This window comes from Crocodylus porosus, unplaced genomic scaffold, assembly GCF_001723895.1.
Source record: "Crocodylus porosus isolate Cpor-Errol unplaced genomic scaffold, CroPor_comp1, whole genome shotgun sequence".
Lineage (NCBI taxonomy): Eukaryota > Metazoa > Chordata > Crocodylia > Crocodylidae > Crocodylus > Crocodylus porosus.
The window spans coordinates 48,005,841-48,021,415 of record NW_017728949.1 but is presented as its reverse complement, the minus strand read 5'-3'; the positions used below and the strand labels follow the sequence as shown (position 1 = coordinate 48,021,415).

The following is a 15,575-nucleotide window of genomic DNA, read 5'->3' as shown; positions in this document are numbered from 1 at the left end:
CCTTGTTCTTTGGGTAAATCTGATATCTTTTATTAGACCAACTAAGAGTTGGAAAAATTCTTCTTTGCAAGCTTTCGGGTACAAATATCCTTCCCCAGGCTGAGGACACATCTGTAGTGGATGGAACGCTTCCTGGATGGAATAGAAAAAAAGCCTCTGGCATTATATTAGTGAACTCAAAGCCTCCCCCAATTTCAGATTTATATTTGTCCGTCAAGAGTGAAGGTTACAGGAATGCCCATCTTTCACGTTCGTTGACACTAAGGAAACCATGACCAAAACACAGCTCCCATCTTAGAAGTCAGGACTTATGCTGGTAATTGGTCATACAAATCTATAACTTGATGCATGAGCTGGTCATACCTCAACTCATATATCTATATTCTTCCCATCTGTTGTGATATTGTTCTTAGTGAAACTGAGCCAAATCCCTGTTTGACAGAGGTGATCCTCCTGGGTTAGCATGCCATACTGTATGCTACAAAGTATCTGTTTGGTAGAATCATGATCTCATGCTAAGAGCTGAGAGGAGAAACACCATTTACTTATTTTTTTGTTTACTTTTAGGAGAAAAGACAAAAACAACCACCACCCGTGGTGTAAACTCTTTCTGTTGGAGGCCAAATTTACCATGCCTCATCCCTTAACTTTCCTTTCATGATACTTTCTGAACATGACATAACAGGCATGTACAAGCAGTTACTGCACCCAGTTTAGGTTTAGGCAGCTTACTTTAAAGTTGCTTAAATCTAACATGGGATCAGCATGTGCAGGCATTTACCACCACCAGGAGTGACAGTCCAAAGTCAGCAACTCAGGGGGAGGGGGGAGGAGCTGGTCAAAATTGAGGAGCTGGTGGGTCTGCAGAAGGATAGAGTGAGGGATAGCCAGGAGGGCTGGAGGTGTGGGGGTAGGCCCTAGGGCTTGGGTGAGTTGCTGAGCTTCCCTAGTCCCAGAGCTGCGCTGTGAATGCATACAGGTGTTTCACAAGATTAGGTTAACCCTTTATTTATCTAAAATTCGTTCCCTTCCTGAAATGAACTACCTTAGATTGGGTGCAGTATATTTTGGGTGATTTAAGCCCTGCAAATGACTGCATGACCGAGCATCTGAATCAACCTAACCTTGGCTAGGTAGATTTAAATGTAATGCTGGTATACACCCAATAGCTGCATTGTTTTGTGCTGCTGCCAGATTTGTTGAGACAAAATAAAAAAATTAAAAAATAGAAAAAAAAATTAAAAGCTTTTTCCCCTGGTATGGGACTGAATCTCATGGGTGCAACTAAAACTAGAGCAGTACTCATTTCCTGCATATCCATGAACATTATTTAGTAGAGGGGCACCAATACATTGGTCCAACATCAGATGGTACCAATATGAAGAAGATTGCCTATATCAGATATTGGCCTGATGGAGCTGATAAATGCCCATGCTGTGTGCAGCCACAGAGCAGAGCCGCCTCCAGCTGGTAAGTCAGAAGGGGAGGGGACACGGACGGGGTGTGGCGGGGGGGGTCAGATCAACACCCCTGCGGTGAGTGAGGGAGCAGGGGCAGGTGCTGCCCATCCAGGGCAGAGGTGAGGCTTGTGGGGTGGGGGCGGCTCCCGCTGCTTCTTGCACCCCAGTTGGCGGGGGGGTGGCGTGTGCCCCTAGATCTATGCGGTATACACACAGCTTTTCTTGCTGAGGGGTGAGCTCAGAGTGGGCTCTGGCAGCCCTGGGAGGAGGCTGCAACCACCCCAAATTTTGCCACAGCTTCACTCCCAGCCCTGTGCTGCCTCTACCCAAGCACCACAAAAAGCCACAGCTGCACTGAGTGGCAACACAGGACCGGGAGCAGAGTTCTAGCAAAATTTGGGGTGGCTGCAGCCACCTCTCAGTTCTGCCAGAGCCTGCTCTGAACCCAGCAAGAAAAGCCCTGCACAGTGCCGACTCTGCAACTGCCGCCTATGCCATGCTGTGCAAATCTAGGGGCACACCCCTCCGCACACCCTTCCGGGGTGCAAACAGCAGCAGGAGCTGCCCCCACTGCATGGGCCGCGCCCCGGTCCTGCCTCTTCCCAGCTGGGCAGCACCTGTCCCTCCCCCCTCCCTCACCACAGGGGTTGTTGATCTGCCCCCCCTCCCCTTCCACCGCACCGGACTTACCACCTTATGGCAGCTGTATCAAATCAGTATTGGCTAATATGCCTCCTTAAATATCAGTTAATATTGCCCCCAAAAATCTCTATCGATGCACCCCTATTATTCAGTCTCTGATATCATGTCAAAGGCCATCAAGAATATTAAAATACATAAATCACTGTCTGGAATTAAGGATTTAAAAAAAGAAAATTTTTAGATAGTAAACACAAATACACAACTTTGCATAGCACAATTTCATAAGCAACTGTTATCTATTTTGCAGGCAAGGTTCAATGTTTAACCATGTCTAAACCTGTCAAGTGAAGTATAAAAGTGACTTTTAAACCCTGCTGGGATTAGAATGATTTTGTAAATGCTATATGGGAGGGATTTCAGTTTGTTAGTCATGAAGATGTTATGTATACATTTTCAATACAAGGAAATAAACATTGCTTAAGGGAGCTATTTTCCTTCTGGTTTTAAAATACCTTTTCTACTATATATGACACACTACTAGTATACTTGCCTTCTAGAGTTCACATTCAGAGTGGTGGCATCCTTTCAACTTATGCATATTCTACTGCATGCAATAAAAAACAGGGCAAGCTAGTACTGACATTCTCCATGGGTCATTTTGCAGGTATGGACAAAAGAAATATAGTTAGTTAGTTAGTGTGAAGGTCCAACCCAAAGGTTAAAAAAAAAAAAAAAGTAATCAACATCTAAGGAAGGTTAAGTTGAGATTCCCTTCTTACTTAAAAGAATTAGACTCCATAGGTACCAGCTTATGAAAAGGTCAGATAGTCTAAAGCCACAGTGTGCTAAAACTGAATTAGAGTCATGCAAGGAGCTTTTTGAACATTCGGGTGAAAAACTGAAGCATTAAACATGAAGGTGCAAATGAAAAGGTATTCCTTTAATGGTGGAATCAGTAAATTATATAAATGTTTGATGATTTGTATTCAGCCTCCTGAGGAGAGCTACAATTTTAGTCTGGTAACCAGCAAAGGTTTCTCCTTTTTTCTACCTTCCCTGAAGACAAAGGAGCATCTTTATCTTAGATGAAGTTAAGCATCTAAGATCTGCTGAGACAGAAAGTGATCATCTCTTTTTTCATTCACAATTCAGTATCATGTCTTATATGGTTAAAAAAAGAGAGGAGCTATATTTTTACTGTAAACTGTAAAGGAAGGGAAAGAAACACGAGACAAAAGTGTATGAACTACGGTATTTATGAATTCTTGTCAAGTTTTATGAATAAGTTACCTAATTTTTCTTCCAAGTTGTGACAGATAATTCACTTCTGGCTAGTGAAGTAATGTAAAACGATTCCAGGTTACTGAACAAAAAGTTTGGCAGTCAGCCATTAAAAAAAAATCTCTTATAAGTTCCTTCAGTTAAAACAAAAAAACCAAAAAACCACTGAATATTATAAAATGTTTATACCGTACAAAATAAATATATTGTTAAAAGAATAAAACTCAACAATTACTTTTATTTAATCATAACCCAACATGAAATCTTTTAGGAAATAGCACAAAACTCAGATTTTGCAGTAGACAACCTCTATACAGTAGTTGGATTGTAGCTATGATTACAAATGAATCATTTCTTCCCTTGAAAATGTATCATCCTGACAGGAAATACAAAAAGTTATATATATATGTTCCAAATTAACCACATAATTTTATTTCAGTATCAAATGTTTATTGAATAACAGATTTTTAGATTTTAGACATTGAAATAAACTTTGTAAGCTTTGAATTATTCTTTTAATTTAAAATAATAATTTTTCACATGAATAATTTCAAAGATTTTACAATTAGTTAGTTATACTTCATGAAGGAACTCTTTCTTTCATAAAGTATCAAAACCGTAATTTTGCTATCATTAAGTCTTGGCATGTGTGGAAGTATTTAAAAAGGTATACAGAAGACTCTGATCATTAGAATGTTAGAATAATACTATACACAAAAATTATTCAATAGTAGAATGAGAAAAGCTATATTATTAAGAAAAATCTTAAAATAGAACGAAAGAAAAAACTTTAAATAATTTATGCCCTGATTTTTTGTTCAATACCAGAAAAAATAGTTAAAGAGATAAAAAAACAAAATGGTGGGCCCAACTTTTAGTGGAAAAAAGTATACGTTAAGAGAGGCTAGAGTGTGCTTCAGTGAACATAATTATCATTTTCTATTAATTACTACAACATTTAACTTAAAGTGACATTGAGGCAACAAGTGGTAGAGATTATTTAAGTTCACAAAATTTGTTAACATAAGTATTATAAAATTACAAAATTAAGGATCTGAAATTCTCAGACTTCTCTTAATCAGTATTTCTCAGCATGTTATTGTCATTCACTCCTGAAGGTACGAAGTTGAAATCAACTTTTGATTCGTTCATCAATAATAATAAAAACATTTGCACCTTGTTTTAAGTTCTGAAGCAGCATTTCCACCTTCAAGGAAAAAAAGGCAAAATATAACTATAAATTACATTCTAATAAATCTTTCCCAGGCATTAGGAGTCCCAGCATGAAATTCCTATATTTTCATTGACAGTATATATTAACATACACCTGCATTTACATTTTCAATAATTTGCCATTAGTATTAAGTCTGTCTTTGAAGTAACAGTAAAGTGCAAAATATTTGGTATAATATCTAGTGATTATTTTTTGCTTCTGTGGAGTATGAGCAACTGAGCATGGATCTTCCATTGATAGAGATTGTGCTGGATGGAGCTCCAACCTAGAAGAAAGAAAAATAACTTTTTAATAGAAATACTTGTTGACTTATAAAAAATCTCCTTACCCATTTGTGTATTACAAATGCAGCAACATTTAGTTCAATTTATTATTTCTCAAAGAAAATAATTTTAGTACATTTTAAACAGAATTAAGGGTGCAAGTCTCTTCATCAAGAGTCTACATAATACCATTATCTAGAGCCTGGAGATCTGCTGACATCTTGAAGAAAAATGTTAAACCAGTATACCTTCCCTTAAACAAGTGCTCAGTGGAAGTGATGCCAGACAAACTTCTTGTTTTAGACGCTTTCCAAAATAATGAAGCAGATTTTTAAAATAGTAGTAAGCGTGAATCTTGAATTAAGGCAAAGGCCCAATTTTCAGTCATTCTACATAGGCCAACAATTCCAATTAGTCAGTGGGACTTGTGGGTGTTCTGCAATCCAGAAACAGATTTTAGACTAGCACAGTTCAGTTATTCTGGAGGGAGGAAAATAATTAAAAACTACCTTAAGTGATCCACTTAGGCTAGTCACTACTGAGGTCTTTATTCAACAGGAAAGATCCACAGCACAAAAGGCCATAAACACTGGCTCTGCATGCTGGCAAGTTATTAAAGAAGGTGGGGGGGGACTTGGCTGGCTCTGCTAGCATTTGTCTCGTTTTCTGAATGTTCCCTTATATATCTGAGCAAGAGGAGGGATGTGGAACGCCCGTGATATACCTTTTACCTCATTCAACATGACCAAATATTAGCCCATTTTCACCCACAGCATCAATTAAGGGAAGCTATGAGTTCATTCACTCAGTGTTCTTTCCACACCTGGATTGCTATCTTGATGTTATCCCACTGATGTAAGTGTTTTGTTTTCCCATTTGGTACAATATGCTCTGCTCTTAATTTTAAACATTTAATAAAAACATTGTCTGAATTCATCAGCACAACAGATCTAAAAATACAGTTGATATCAAGCTTCCTCCCTTGCCCCCAAATCATACTTCACCTCCCGTTTTTTTTTTGAGAGAGAACAGTACAGTCATTACTGTTTTACAGATTTTGGAATTACAATTGCTCCCTCATCTGAACAGGCTTCACGAAACTCTCAGTTCCCTATGCTGCAGAATACTTGTAGGTACAGCTTAGGCTTCTTTAACCTTTCAATACTCCCTTAAAACAAGCATTCTACTGAAAATATAAAAATGTTATAGTTTAATCTCAGTATGATCTTTCCTTTCCAACATAAGAAATAGTTTTAAATGATCTCACGTGTTTTCTTGTAAACATTTTTCTGTCATCTAGTGCAACTTGACCAAAGGATAATATTGAACAAATATATTAAGGGCCCATTTGCTACCTTTTTAAGCATTCAATCTATTTGGGATGTTTTCCTTGAACTGAATACAACGTTTTCAGATGCTAAAGCAGTAGTAGATGATTTTTAAATTTATTTCTCACTTTACTGTCCACAATGCAATTATGTGTAGAATAACGTTGCAACAAATTACAATAATAAAAAGCACAATGGAAGACGACCATATTTCTTGCAAACCAGATAGGGTCAGATTTCTACTCAGCCTATAGAATTTCAAAAGTTGATTAATAAGCATGGTTCTTAATTGATTTGTGATTAGTTGGCAGATTATTTACTACTATAAAATTATTGGTTTGCCACTCTTAGCAACCACTAGATAATACGGAATTATCCTAGCATACCAAAATTTATGGCATTTCAGAATTATCTATTTTTTTTTGCCAAGGGGATGCCAGGCATGGGGACCTTTAAAATACCATTCCACTGTCATGCTTCAGATAAAATGACAGGTTTGCTACCTCAAGTAGGATGAAGATGGGTGCCAAAATATAGAAAGCCAGGAAATCCACTTTCTCCCGAATCTAATTTTTCCTAGGAAAGCAATTGTTTCTATTATGTCTTTACCAGGGAATATATCTGAAGCACATTTGGGGTTCAGGGTGTTCTAACAGGAAAATACTAGAGCAGAATAATATTTTCTTTTTCTGCAAAGAAAGACCTGAGACAGAACAGGCTTCTGGGGATGTCCAGTTACTCATGGGAACAAGTGACAATTGCACATTTTGCAAGCCCTCCATCTCTAGTCATGCTCCACTGAAGCATGAAACAACACAATTAATGTTTTTGTCCTTGAAAAATAAACCCAAAATATGCTGTTTCATTTGGATGCCTCTTCCTTGTAAAACTATGTTCTAGAAGTAGGAAATTATCAGAGTACGTGTCACAAATTCCTGAAGCCCCGAGTTTCTCCCTGCTGTACCATTGCTATACCAAGAAACAGACCCGGGATAACACTTTATCTTCACAAACCTCAGCTCAAGTGCTCTTATACTAGACCTCACAGCTGCAGAAAGTGAATCAGCCCTAGGTGGTGTCCTCTTTGGGCTGTGAAAAATTTTACATCTCCGTTTCTGTAGAAAGGATTAGCCTGGAATATCACTTGCCCAGAGATCACTCTTCACCACAGGCAAGGAGTAATGAGACAAAACAGCAACAAAAAGCCCCCTTATTATTATGGGAAAAGAAAGAATTATACAAGCAAAATTGACCATAATTTTGAAGACAGAAAAACAAGATAAGAAAAGTTTCTTACCTACTCATCTCTCTACACCTTAGCCCCCCTTGAGAGTCCTACTAGTGGTTTTAGATATCAGCCTCCTGCTGACTGTACAAGCCCTGGTGTCTGGGACCTGAACTCTTCAAAGTCTGGGATCCAAAGACCTCAATTCTACCTTAGGTGGGGTCTAAAAAGCCTCCAAGCTATCTCCCTGCCCACCCAACCACCCCCCATTAAATTATTTCTAATTGCTCGTGAATTCCCAAAAACGTTTGCTCTGCCTGAGGCACCTGGAATTCCTCTGCCTGATGGCCATTTCTCTCAGCTGCCTTTTCTATAGGGGAGCTTCTTTCCCTATTACAGGCAGAACTGGGTGCCCAACCCAATAATGTCTTCTTTTGCTTGTCTGCAAGTGGCAATAGTATAAGTATGCATGCCTCAGTCCCTTGACTAACCCATGTCCAAAATTATCAAGATATATATATCTATATATCTATCTATATATCTATATATATAGACAGAATACTATAATCTTTACAGTGATAAGCAGCATAAATGAATATAGTATAACATGGGGTTTCCAATGAAACCAGATACCATATCAGTGCAACAAAACAAGACAACATTCCTGACATCCCACAAACATCCATAATGGGTTTTGTGACCATGGGCCCACATCTACACGTGCCGAGGACCATGTATTTGGTACTGGGCAATTATTTGGTACTTGCATTGGTACTTGCTTTAGGTTTGCTTTAGTTCTGCAAATGACTGTGCACTACCTATGGGTACTGCACAGTCCTGGCAGCTCATGGTTATTTTTAGATGCTATGTTGCCATAGTGATGAGTTATGGCGACATAGTTTATCGTTACAGCAACGCAGCATCGGCATCATAGTTTGTGCCTGCCGATGCTACAGCTACATGGCATCTCATGTAGATGCGCCCAGTATGTACTAATCATATAGCTACAGGTTGCATTTTTTTAAACACACAAAGACTTGTATCAAAGCTAAGAGTTCCCTGGGGAAGGGGTGAGTTGAGAAACAGGAAATTAAAAAGAAAATGAATTTATTTAAATCAGAGTTTTTGCAAAGATAATATGAAAACGTGATCTCTGTACAACTCCCCCTGGAATCACTGACCAAAAACACCTACCAGTACTGTATGATAAATTGTCTACAATCCAAAAGAAACTGATTTTCAACTTTTGCTTGTGAACTGTTGTGGGAAGGCTGTAGTTAATTTAGGTTTAAGTACAGCAAAAGTCTTAAAATCTTTACCTATTCATTAAAGCATTTAAACACAGGCATGTTTTGGAGCAGCTTGTTAAACAGAGGGGCTCAAATGAGTCCATAATAATAACAAATTTATTTCAGAAAGATCATAATATCTCTATCTGAAAACATATCAGCATAAAACATTTCCAGATACCTTTATATATTTGCACTGGCATAACAAAACCCCACCTTCAGAAGACTTCTCCATCTTAAAACTGAGACTGACTGCTTTAGACATGAATTTGTTAAATTTTCAAATAAGTATTGTTAGTCAATTATAATGATGTAATGATAAAAAAAACTCACCCTTTTCAATTTGGCAGCGGCATCACCAGAGCGTATTGCAGCCAGCACACTCTGGTGAATCTGTTCTGGGTCAGGGTGTTGGATTGGTAAAGCAGCTTGCTTCTTAAAAGTAGCAGTAGGGTGGTCAGTTGAACACTGAACCTGTCTGTTCTGATCATTGTCTGCAAAGCTAATTTTCTATGAACCAAAAAAAAAAACCCAAACCAATTGTTACGTCATGAGCGGCAATAAGCAGCAGTCAGGCTAAACATTATATAGAAACACACTGTATACAACTTTACATACAAGGTTCTACTATTATTCTAAAGTTTTGCTTCATTCATTAAAGACAACTGCTACTTATATATTTGCATCTTACACGTTATGTGTGGGGGCATATACCCCCAAACTGATAATGCCATAAACGACTCATGACTTTTCAAAACAAAGTCTAGGAGTCAAAAGGATTCAAGGAAAGAGTTAAAAGAGGACACTCTCTCAACAAGTTTTTAGAAGTTATGAATTTTCCCCTTTTTGTTATTTATGTGGCTTAATTAATGTGAAATTGAGTATAGCTCATTTGCCTGCATGCCCTTTACCGGGTCTTGGAGAGGTTTGGGAAACAGGCAGCTTCTTCTGTACCACAGGATGAAGAGGGGAACCAAATCATTCATATTTAGATTCAGGGATTTGGACTCCCTTCCAGCCCCAGTTTTCTATGGTTTACAGGCATACCTCGGAGATATTGCGGGTTCGGTTCCAGACCACCGCAATAAAGCGAATATCGCAATAAAGCAAGTCACATGAATTTTTTGTTTTCCCAGTGCATATAAAAGTTATGTTTACACTATACTGTAGTCTATTAAGTGTGCAGTAGCATTATGTCTAAAAAAACAAATATGCAGACCTTAATTAAAAAATACATTATTGCTAAAAAATGCTAACCAATGGAAAAATGGCATCAATAGACTTGCTCGACGCAGGGTTGCCACAAACCTTCAATTTGTAAAAAAACGCAATATCTGCGAAGCGCAATAAAGCGAAGCGCAATAAAACGAGGTATGCCTGTATTCTAAAACTCAGTATATGAATTAATATGGATGCCAGCATGGCTAAGATTGGGCCTGCCCACAGTCCTAAGCTGCCCTTTTACTCTTTTGGACCTCAGCTTTCACTTTAAAAATAAAAAACTTCAAAATATGACAATTTGAACGAGGGGTTACCAATAAAGACTTTATTGGCTGATACCGACGACCGATTATTAACCAGGCATGTCGGCCAATACCAGTACAATAGCAGATATGCAACACAGCAGCTTGGAGAGCAGTGTATAGCCAATAAGTCTGGGGAGTTGTGGTGGAAAGGAGCATGTGGGGGGCAGATTGAGGCCCCAGTGATGAGGGAGGGGGTGGGGCTGCGGCAGGCACTGCCCAGCCTGGGTGGGGAGGGGCATAGGATGGAGCTGTGGGTGGTTCATCTGCAGGGTACAGTGGGTGGGAACCAGCTCCCCACCACTGTGCACATCTCCATGCCCCTTCCCCACCACAGACTTACAAGCTGGACACTGTTCTTCAAGCTACCGGGCTGCATTTCTGGCTACATGCATGCTGCAGCTGTGCACATGTATACAGCATTTATTGGTGACATTATCAGCTACCCAGCCAAAAAAGTCGATCGCCAATAATGTCAGTTTTCCTTTTATCGGTGCCAATTAGATATGGACCAATATATCAGCACACCTCTAATTTTAACTACATTATGTATTAATGCATGTATTAAAAGAAAATAATAGCTATACAATGCACTGTGCAACAGCTCACTTGGGGGTCACATTGATAAAGAGCCACCAGTTCTTCCACCTGGCTGCCCCCAAATCAAGAAGCACCAAAGCTGGATATCTGATCTCTAACAAGCAGCAGCCAAGACCAAAGGAGTTCATATGGTCATCTGACCTCTATGAAACATAAGGTCTATATAACACCTCCCTAAAATGGAGTCAAGCATAATCATATCTTGAATCCATTGTGCATATATTTCTGGGATTAGTATCTCAGTTCCGTGTCCATAACAAATGGAAACTATGATTCCTTTCAGGACAGTGTAGATGACTTGTGCAAGACAACACAAGGAAATCAATCAGCTTCCTTAGGGTTTATGTATACTTCAAAAGGGTTTACTGTTAGGACTACCTCAGTATTGGAGATGCAGCTTAGACCAGCAAAACCAGCGATCTGGATGCATTAACTAACACCACCCAAAGAATATTTTTGCCTGTATAATTTCATTTGTACTCGAGTTTTTACTGGCAAGCCTCTATTGGTTGGAGGTGAGATTTTTTCAAACTCACCACAGTTTTGGACAAAAAAAAAAAAAAACCCCAAAAAAACCTTACACTTATGAAGACAATTTATGAAATAAACAAAGGCTTAAAACACATGCCATTTTCACTTGACTGTGATTTGGCTGGGACCAAATAGTTTACATCACTAAAAAAAATTTTATGGGGTAGAATTTGAAATCCTTTATTACACATGTGAAAAGATTCTTTTTGATCCATGTGTATCTTGTAATATTTTTGCTTAAAAGTTTGAGAATTCACTCTAAGATTTGAAAGTAGACAAATTTTACATTAATGCTGTACAAGAAAATCTTGCTTTCAAATTCCCCCAAATATTGGAAATGCTACTGCTGTACCATAAGGACACATGATCTAACAGTACGCTAACGTCAATGCCTGCCAGAAGTCTGAATTGTTTTAGGAAGGGAAAAAGTGAGTCTTATTCTATTATGAGACGTTATAGATGCTCAGAAAAAAATTTGCACCATAAAATATACCTTATCCATAATAATGACTTGTGAATCTCCTATTGAATTCTGTAGAGAATGGTTCTTCTTAACTTCAGCTGTGAAAGTCGCAGAGGAAAGTTCGACAGGAGATTCCTCTTTTGACAGCTGACTGGTGACAGGACGTGGTTTATTGAATGACTGCGATCGTCTGACTGCTGACGAGACAGCAAGAGCAAAAGGGGATGGCCTAGCATTGGAGTATGGCTTTGGAACAGCAAAAGTTCTCAGAGACTTTAAGTTCAATGAGGCTGGCTGACAGGAAGGAAAACTCAAAGGTTTAAATGTCTTAAGAGGTGAAATGCAGTGTTCTTCTGTTTTTTTATCATCACTTTTTCCTGCATCTGATTGGGAAGGGAAGTTGTTTGTTTTATTTGAAGGGAGACTAGCTTGATCTGGTGACGGATTTTTTTCCACATCTGTGCTTTTGGACTCATTTCGAGTAGAACTACTAGCAGCACTGGCACTTCTGGCAACTGCAGATGTGACATAATGACTTGAAGCCCTTTTTTGCATCTGTAAGTAAAAAGAAGTAGGTTTTGTTGTAGGACTTAATGCATTTGATTTTTCTGAAGTCTCAGGAGAAGTATTTGTGTTATCTGAGTTCACCATCAGCTGAGCTCTGCCACTGCTTATCGGAGACCTGTAAGCCTTTGTTTCTGTTTGCTTGCTTTCAGTAGTGATCTCAAATTGAGAGGTTATAACACAGTCAGTGATGCTGCTGCTTTCACACAGCTGATCATTTCCTGCCAATACAGCTTCATGTTCTAAAGCAGATGATGACGTTTTTGAAACACAAGGAGTTTCTGTTTGTACTCCAAATTCTTTTGAGCTCTCACACTTAATGAGGGTACCCAAAGCAACTCCTTCCTGATCTTTAGTATCTGACATAGTCTCTGACTCCAAACTCTTCAATATTTCCAAGGATTTTGGAGGCACTATTTTATAGGTAGTCATTCCAATTTTGGGTATATAGTCTCTTGTAATTTCATTAGATGGCTTTGGTTTGGGTTTGAAACCTTGTCTATAAAATGGATAGGAGTTTGTAGGAGAACCAACTGGACTGGTTGCATCTCTTTCCAAAGAGACAAGGCAACTATCATTCACATGTACATTACTCTGAGATTTTATGGCAAGTGCTTTGTCGTGCATAACTTCTGGTTTCTGACAAGTTATTTCTGTTGACATGTGTACAGTCTTTTCCATTTCTGCAGCTGATATACAGGGTGTACTGTCTATATCCAAATTCTGCTTGTCAGCTGCTCTTTTGAAGGAAGATGAGTTATCTTGATGAAGATTCATTTCTGTTATTGTCCTCCCAAAACTACCATCAAATGGAGTTGTCTGAATTGCAACATCCTGAGTTTTCACCATGTCCAAGTTGGCTCGATTCACCTTCTGATCTTGTATTCCTAAAATCATTTGATTATATTCATGATTTATACAGACATCATTATGTGCATGGCAGTTTGATAGTCTGCCAGCTTCAAGTTTTTTATTTTCTTCAACATCGACTGTATTAATTTCTCCCATTTGCAGTTTGTTTTCTACTGTGGTTGCTGGAAGGAGTCTTGTATCAATGTGTTCTTCATATTAAAAGAGAAGAAGATTATTTTGGAATGAATACCTTTTTTTTTTAAACAGCCTGAACTTTTATGTTGAAATCATTAAGCCCCATATCCTAATTTACTCTGAGAAACAGTTCCTCAGTATTATTAAAATTTTCCTTCACTACCCACCTTCCAATGATTAAAATATATTTATTTTTCCTTGATTAGGCCTGGTTAAAATTTATCAATTTCTATTAAAAGAAAAAAAAAAATCTTAGCTATGCTACACAGTGAGACTGTTAAGTGTCACGAATACACCAGACAAAAGTCTGTTTTTCAGACTGTTTGAAAAAGTGCTAGTGATTTTCTGCATAAGAGAAAGTATGTGGTTCACAACATGTATACACTATTCAAACATACATCCTGTAAATCTGGTTTAACTCCAGCAAAATTGCAAGAACTATGTTTGCTTGGTTTTTTTTTTAAATGCCCCTGTTCACATCAAAAGGTGCAATTTGTTAAATGTATCTACTATATCTGAGTAGCGAAGCAGTTATACAATGACTGGACTTTAGCATTACTGCCAAGTCAGCTTTCCAGGCATTTAATAGTTAGGCACGCCTAAAAATCTGGGATCTGGCTTACATCTGAACTTTTCCAGATTTTAAAGATGCCCGTGTCTGAAATTTTGGTTCAGCCTACATTAAGCAAATTTCAGTTAAAACTAAGTTAAAACCTCATTCACTTGAACTAAGGTTTTCAAAGCCTTAGTTCAAGTGAACAAACAGGTTTCTTCCATTTTAGGTCTCATATTGGCCCACGTTAATATAAATATTCTATGAATTAATAAAAACTCCCTAATAAACACTTGGAGCTCTTAAATTGGTACTATTAAAAGTAATATATTTTTGTAGTTAGTTAATCTGTTGCTTAATCTATATGACAGTTAAGTCATAGGATCACAAAATCCATGGGGAAAAAGACCATCCATTTTCAGAACTGGCTGGAAATTTCAGCAAAATCCACAATTCAATTATTGGCACTATTCAGTTTACCTTATTTTCCTGTATACCACACATGTCCAATCAGGCATGGACCTTATTTTGGGACGGAAAAATTAAATAAAAAGATTGTTTCCAGAATCTTGCTTGCCACAGCATGGGGTCACCATAGCTGAAGATTGGCCATATGGAGGAGAAAAACTGAGCCAAAAGCTATGCTAATTTAGCAGTAGCTATGAAAGGGTTAAAACTCTAGCTGTTGATGGGTTCATATGTTAAATTTTTGGAATACTATGTTCTTATATGTGGAATAAATTTTAAAAGGGTCAGTATACTACTATAGTTAGGCATACATGCATAGTTCGCTTCAAAGTCGCTTCTATTATTCTGCTCCAATTTACAGCTAGTGTAGATCAGTGATATGATTTAATATGAAAGGCACAGTTATGAAATATTTTTCCCTTACAAACAATGATAAATTAATTTAAACTTTGATTAAAGTGTAAGAAACGTAGGAATTACTCACTATCATTTTTATTTTGATCCAGTATGTCCAACTCTCTGTCATTTTCAAACGTAACCTGCAGACTGTCAATCTTATTCTGTGGTCTGCTGCTGCTGCAAAAAAGTATTATATATATTGATATCTCTCATTTCAGTAAACAAAAAAAAGATGCAAGAGAACTGGCAATATTCTCTGAAGACAGATGGACAAAAATATTCAAAGCTTTCTGCCAAACACTGGAAAATTCAACAGGAGTGATTAAAAATTGAGAAGAAATGCTTTACATGCCACAGAACACATGTAGTCTCATTTTTAGTGAATCACTGTGTGAACCTATCCCTCATACTTCCCAAACAATGCTTCATTATTAGGTTACAACTTCCACTGAGATCCCTTAGGTGTTCTGCAGCCCATAATTGAATTCAAAATGCTCATTCTTCTGTTGATGTACCAAACATACTAGTGGGTATACTGAACACAGAATAGACAACTCTAAATACATCTGGTTTAATGCTCTCCCTCTATGACACCCACTTCTGCCACTTTTGGAGACTGGATGCTGAGCTAGATGATCCTGTATAGCATGTCTTACGCTCTTACGTTTAAACATTTGCACTATTCTTGGATGCTGGCCCCTACAA

At 38.0% G+C, this 15,575-nt stretch overlaps 1 protein-coding gene across 1 annotated transcript in view; it reads right to left on the bottom strand.

Annotated features, from left to right (window-relative positions):
• Positions 1–3,601: 3,601 nt before the first annotated feature.
• Positions 3,602–15,575, bottom strand: part of COBLL1 (cordon-bleu WH2 repeat protein like 1) — a 73,988-nt gene continuing 62,014 nt past the window's right edge. The window contains exons 13-14 of the mRNA XM_019554061.1: positions 9,056–9,232; positions 3,602–4,882 (exon numbers count right to left, since the gene is read on the bottom strand). Coding sequence (XP_019409606.1) covers positions 4,796–4,882; positions 9,056–9,232 — 264 coding nt within the window. The 3' untranslated portion in view covers positions 3,602–4,795. The remainder of the gene's footprint in view (positions 4,883–9,055; positions 9,233–15,575) is intronic.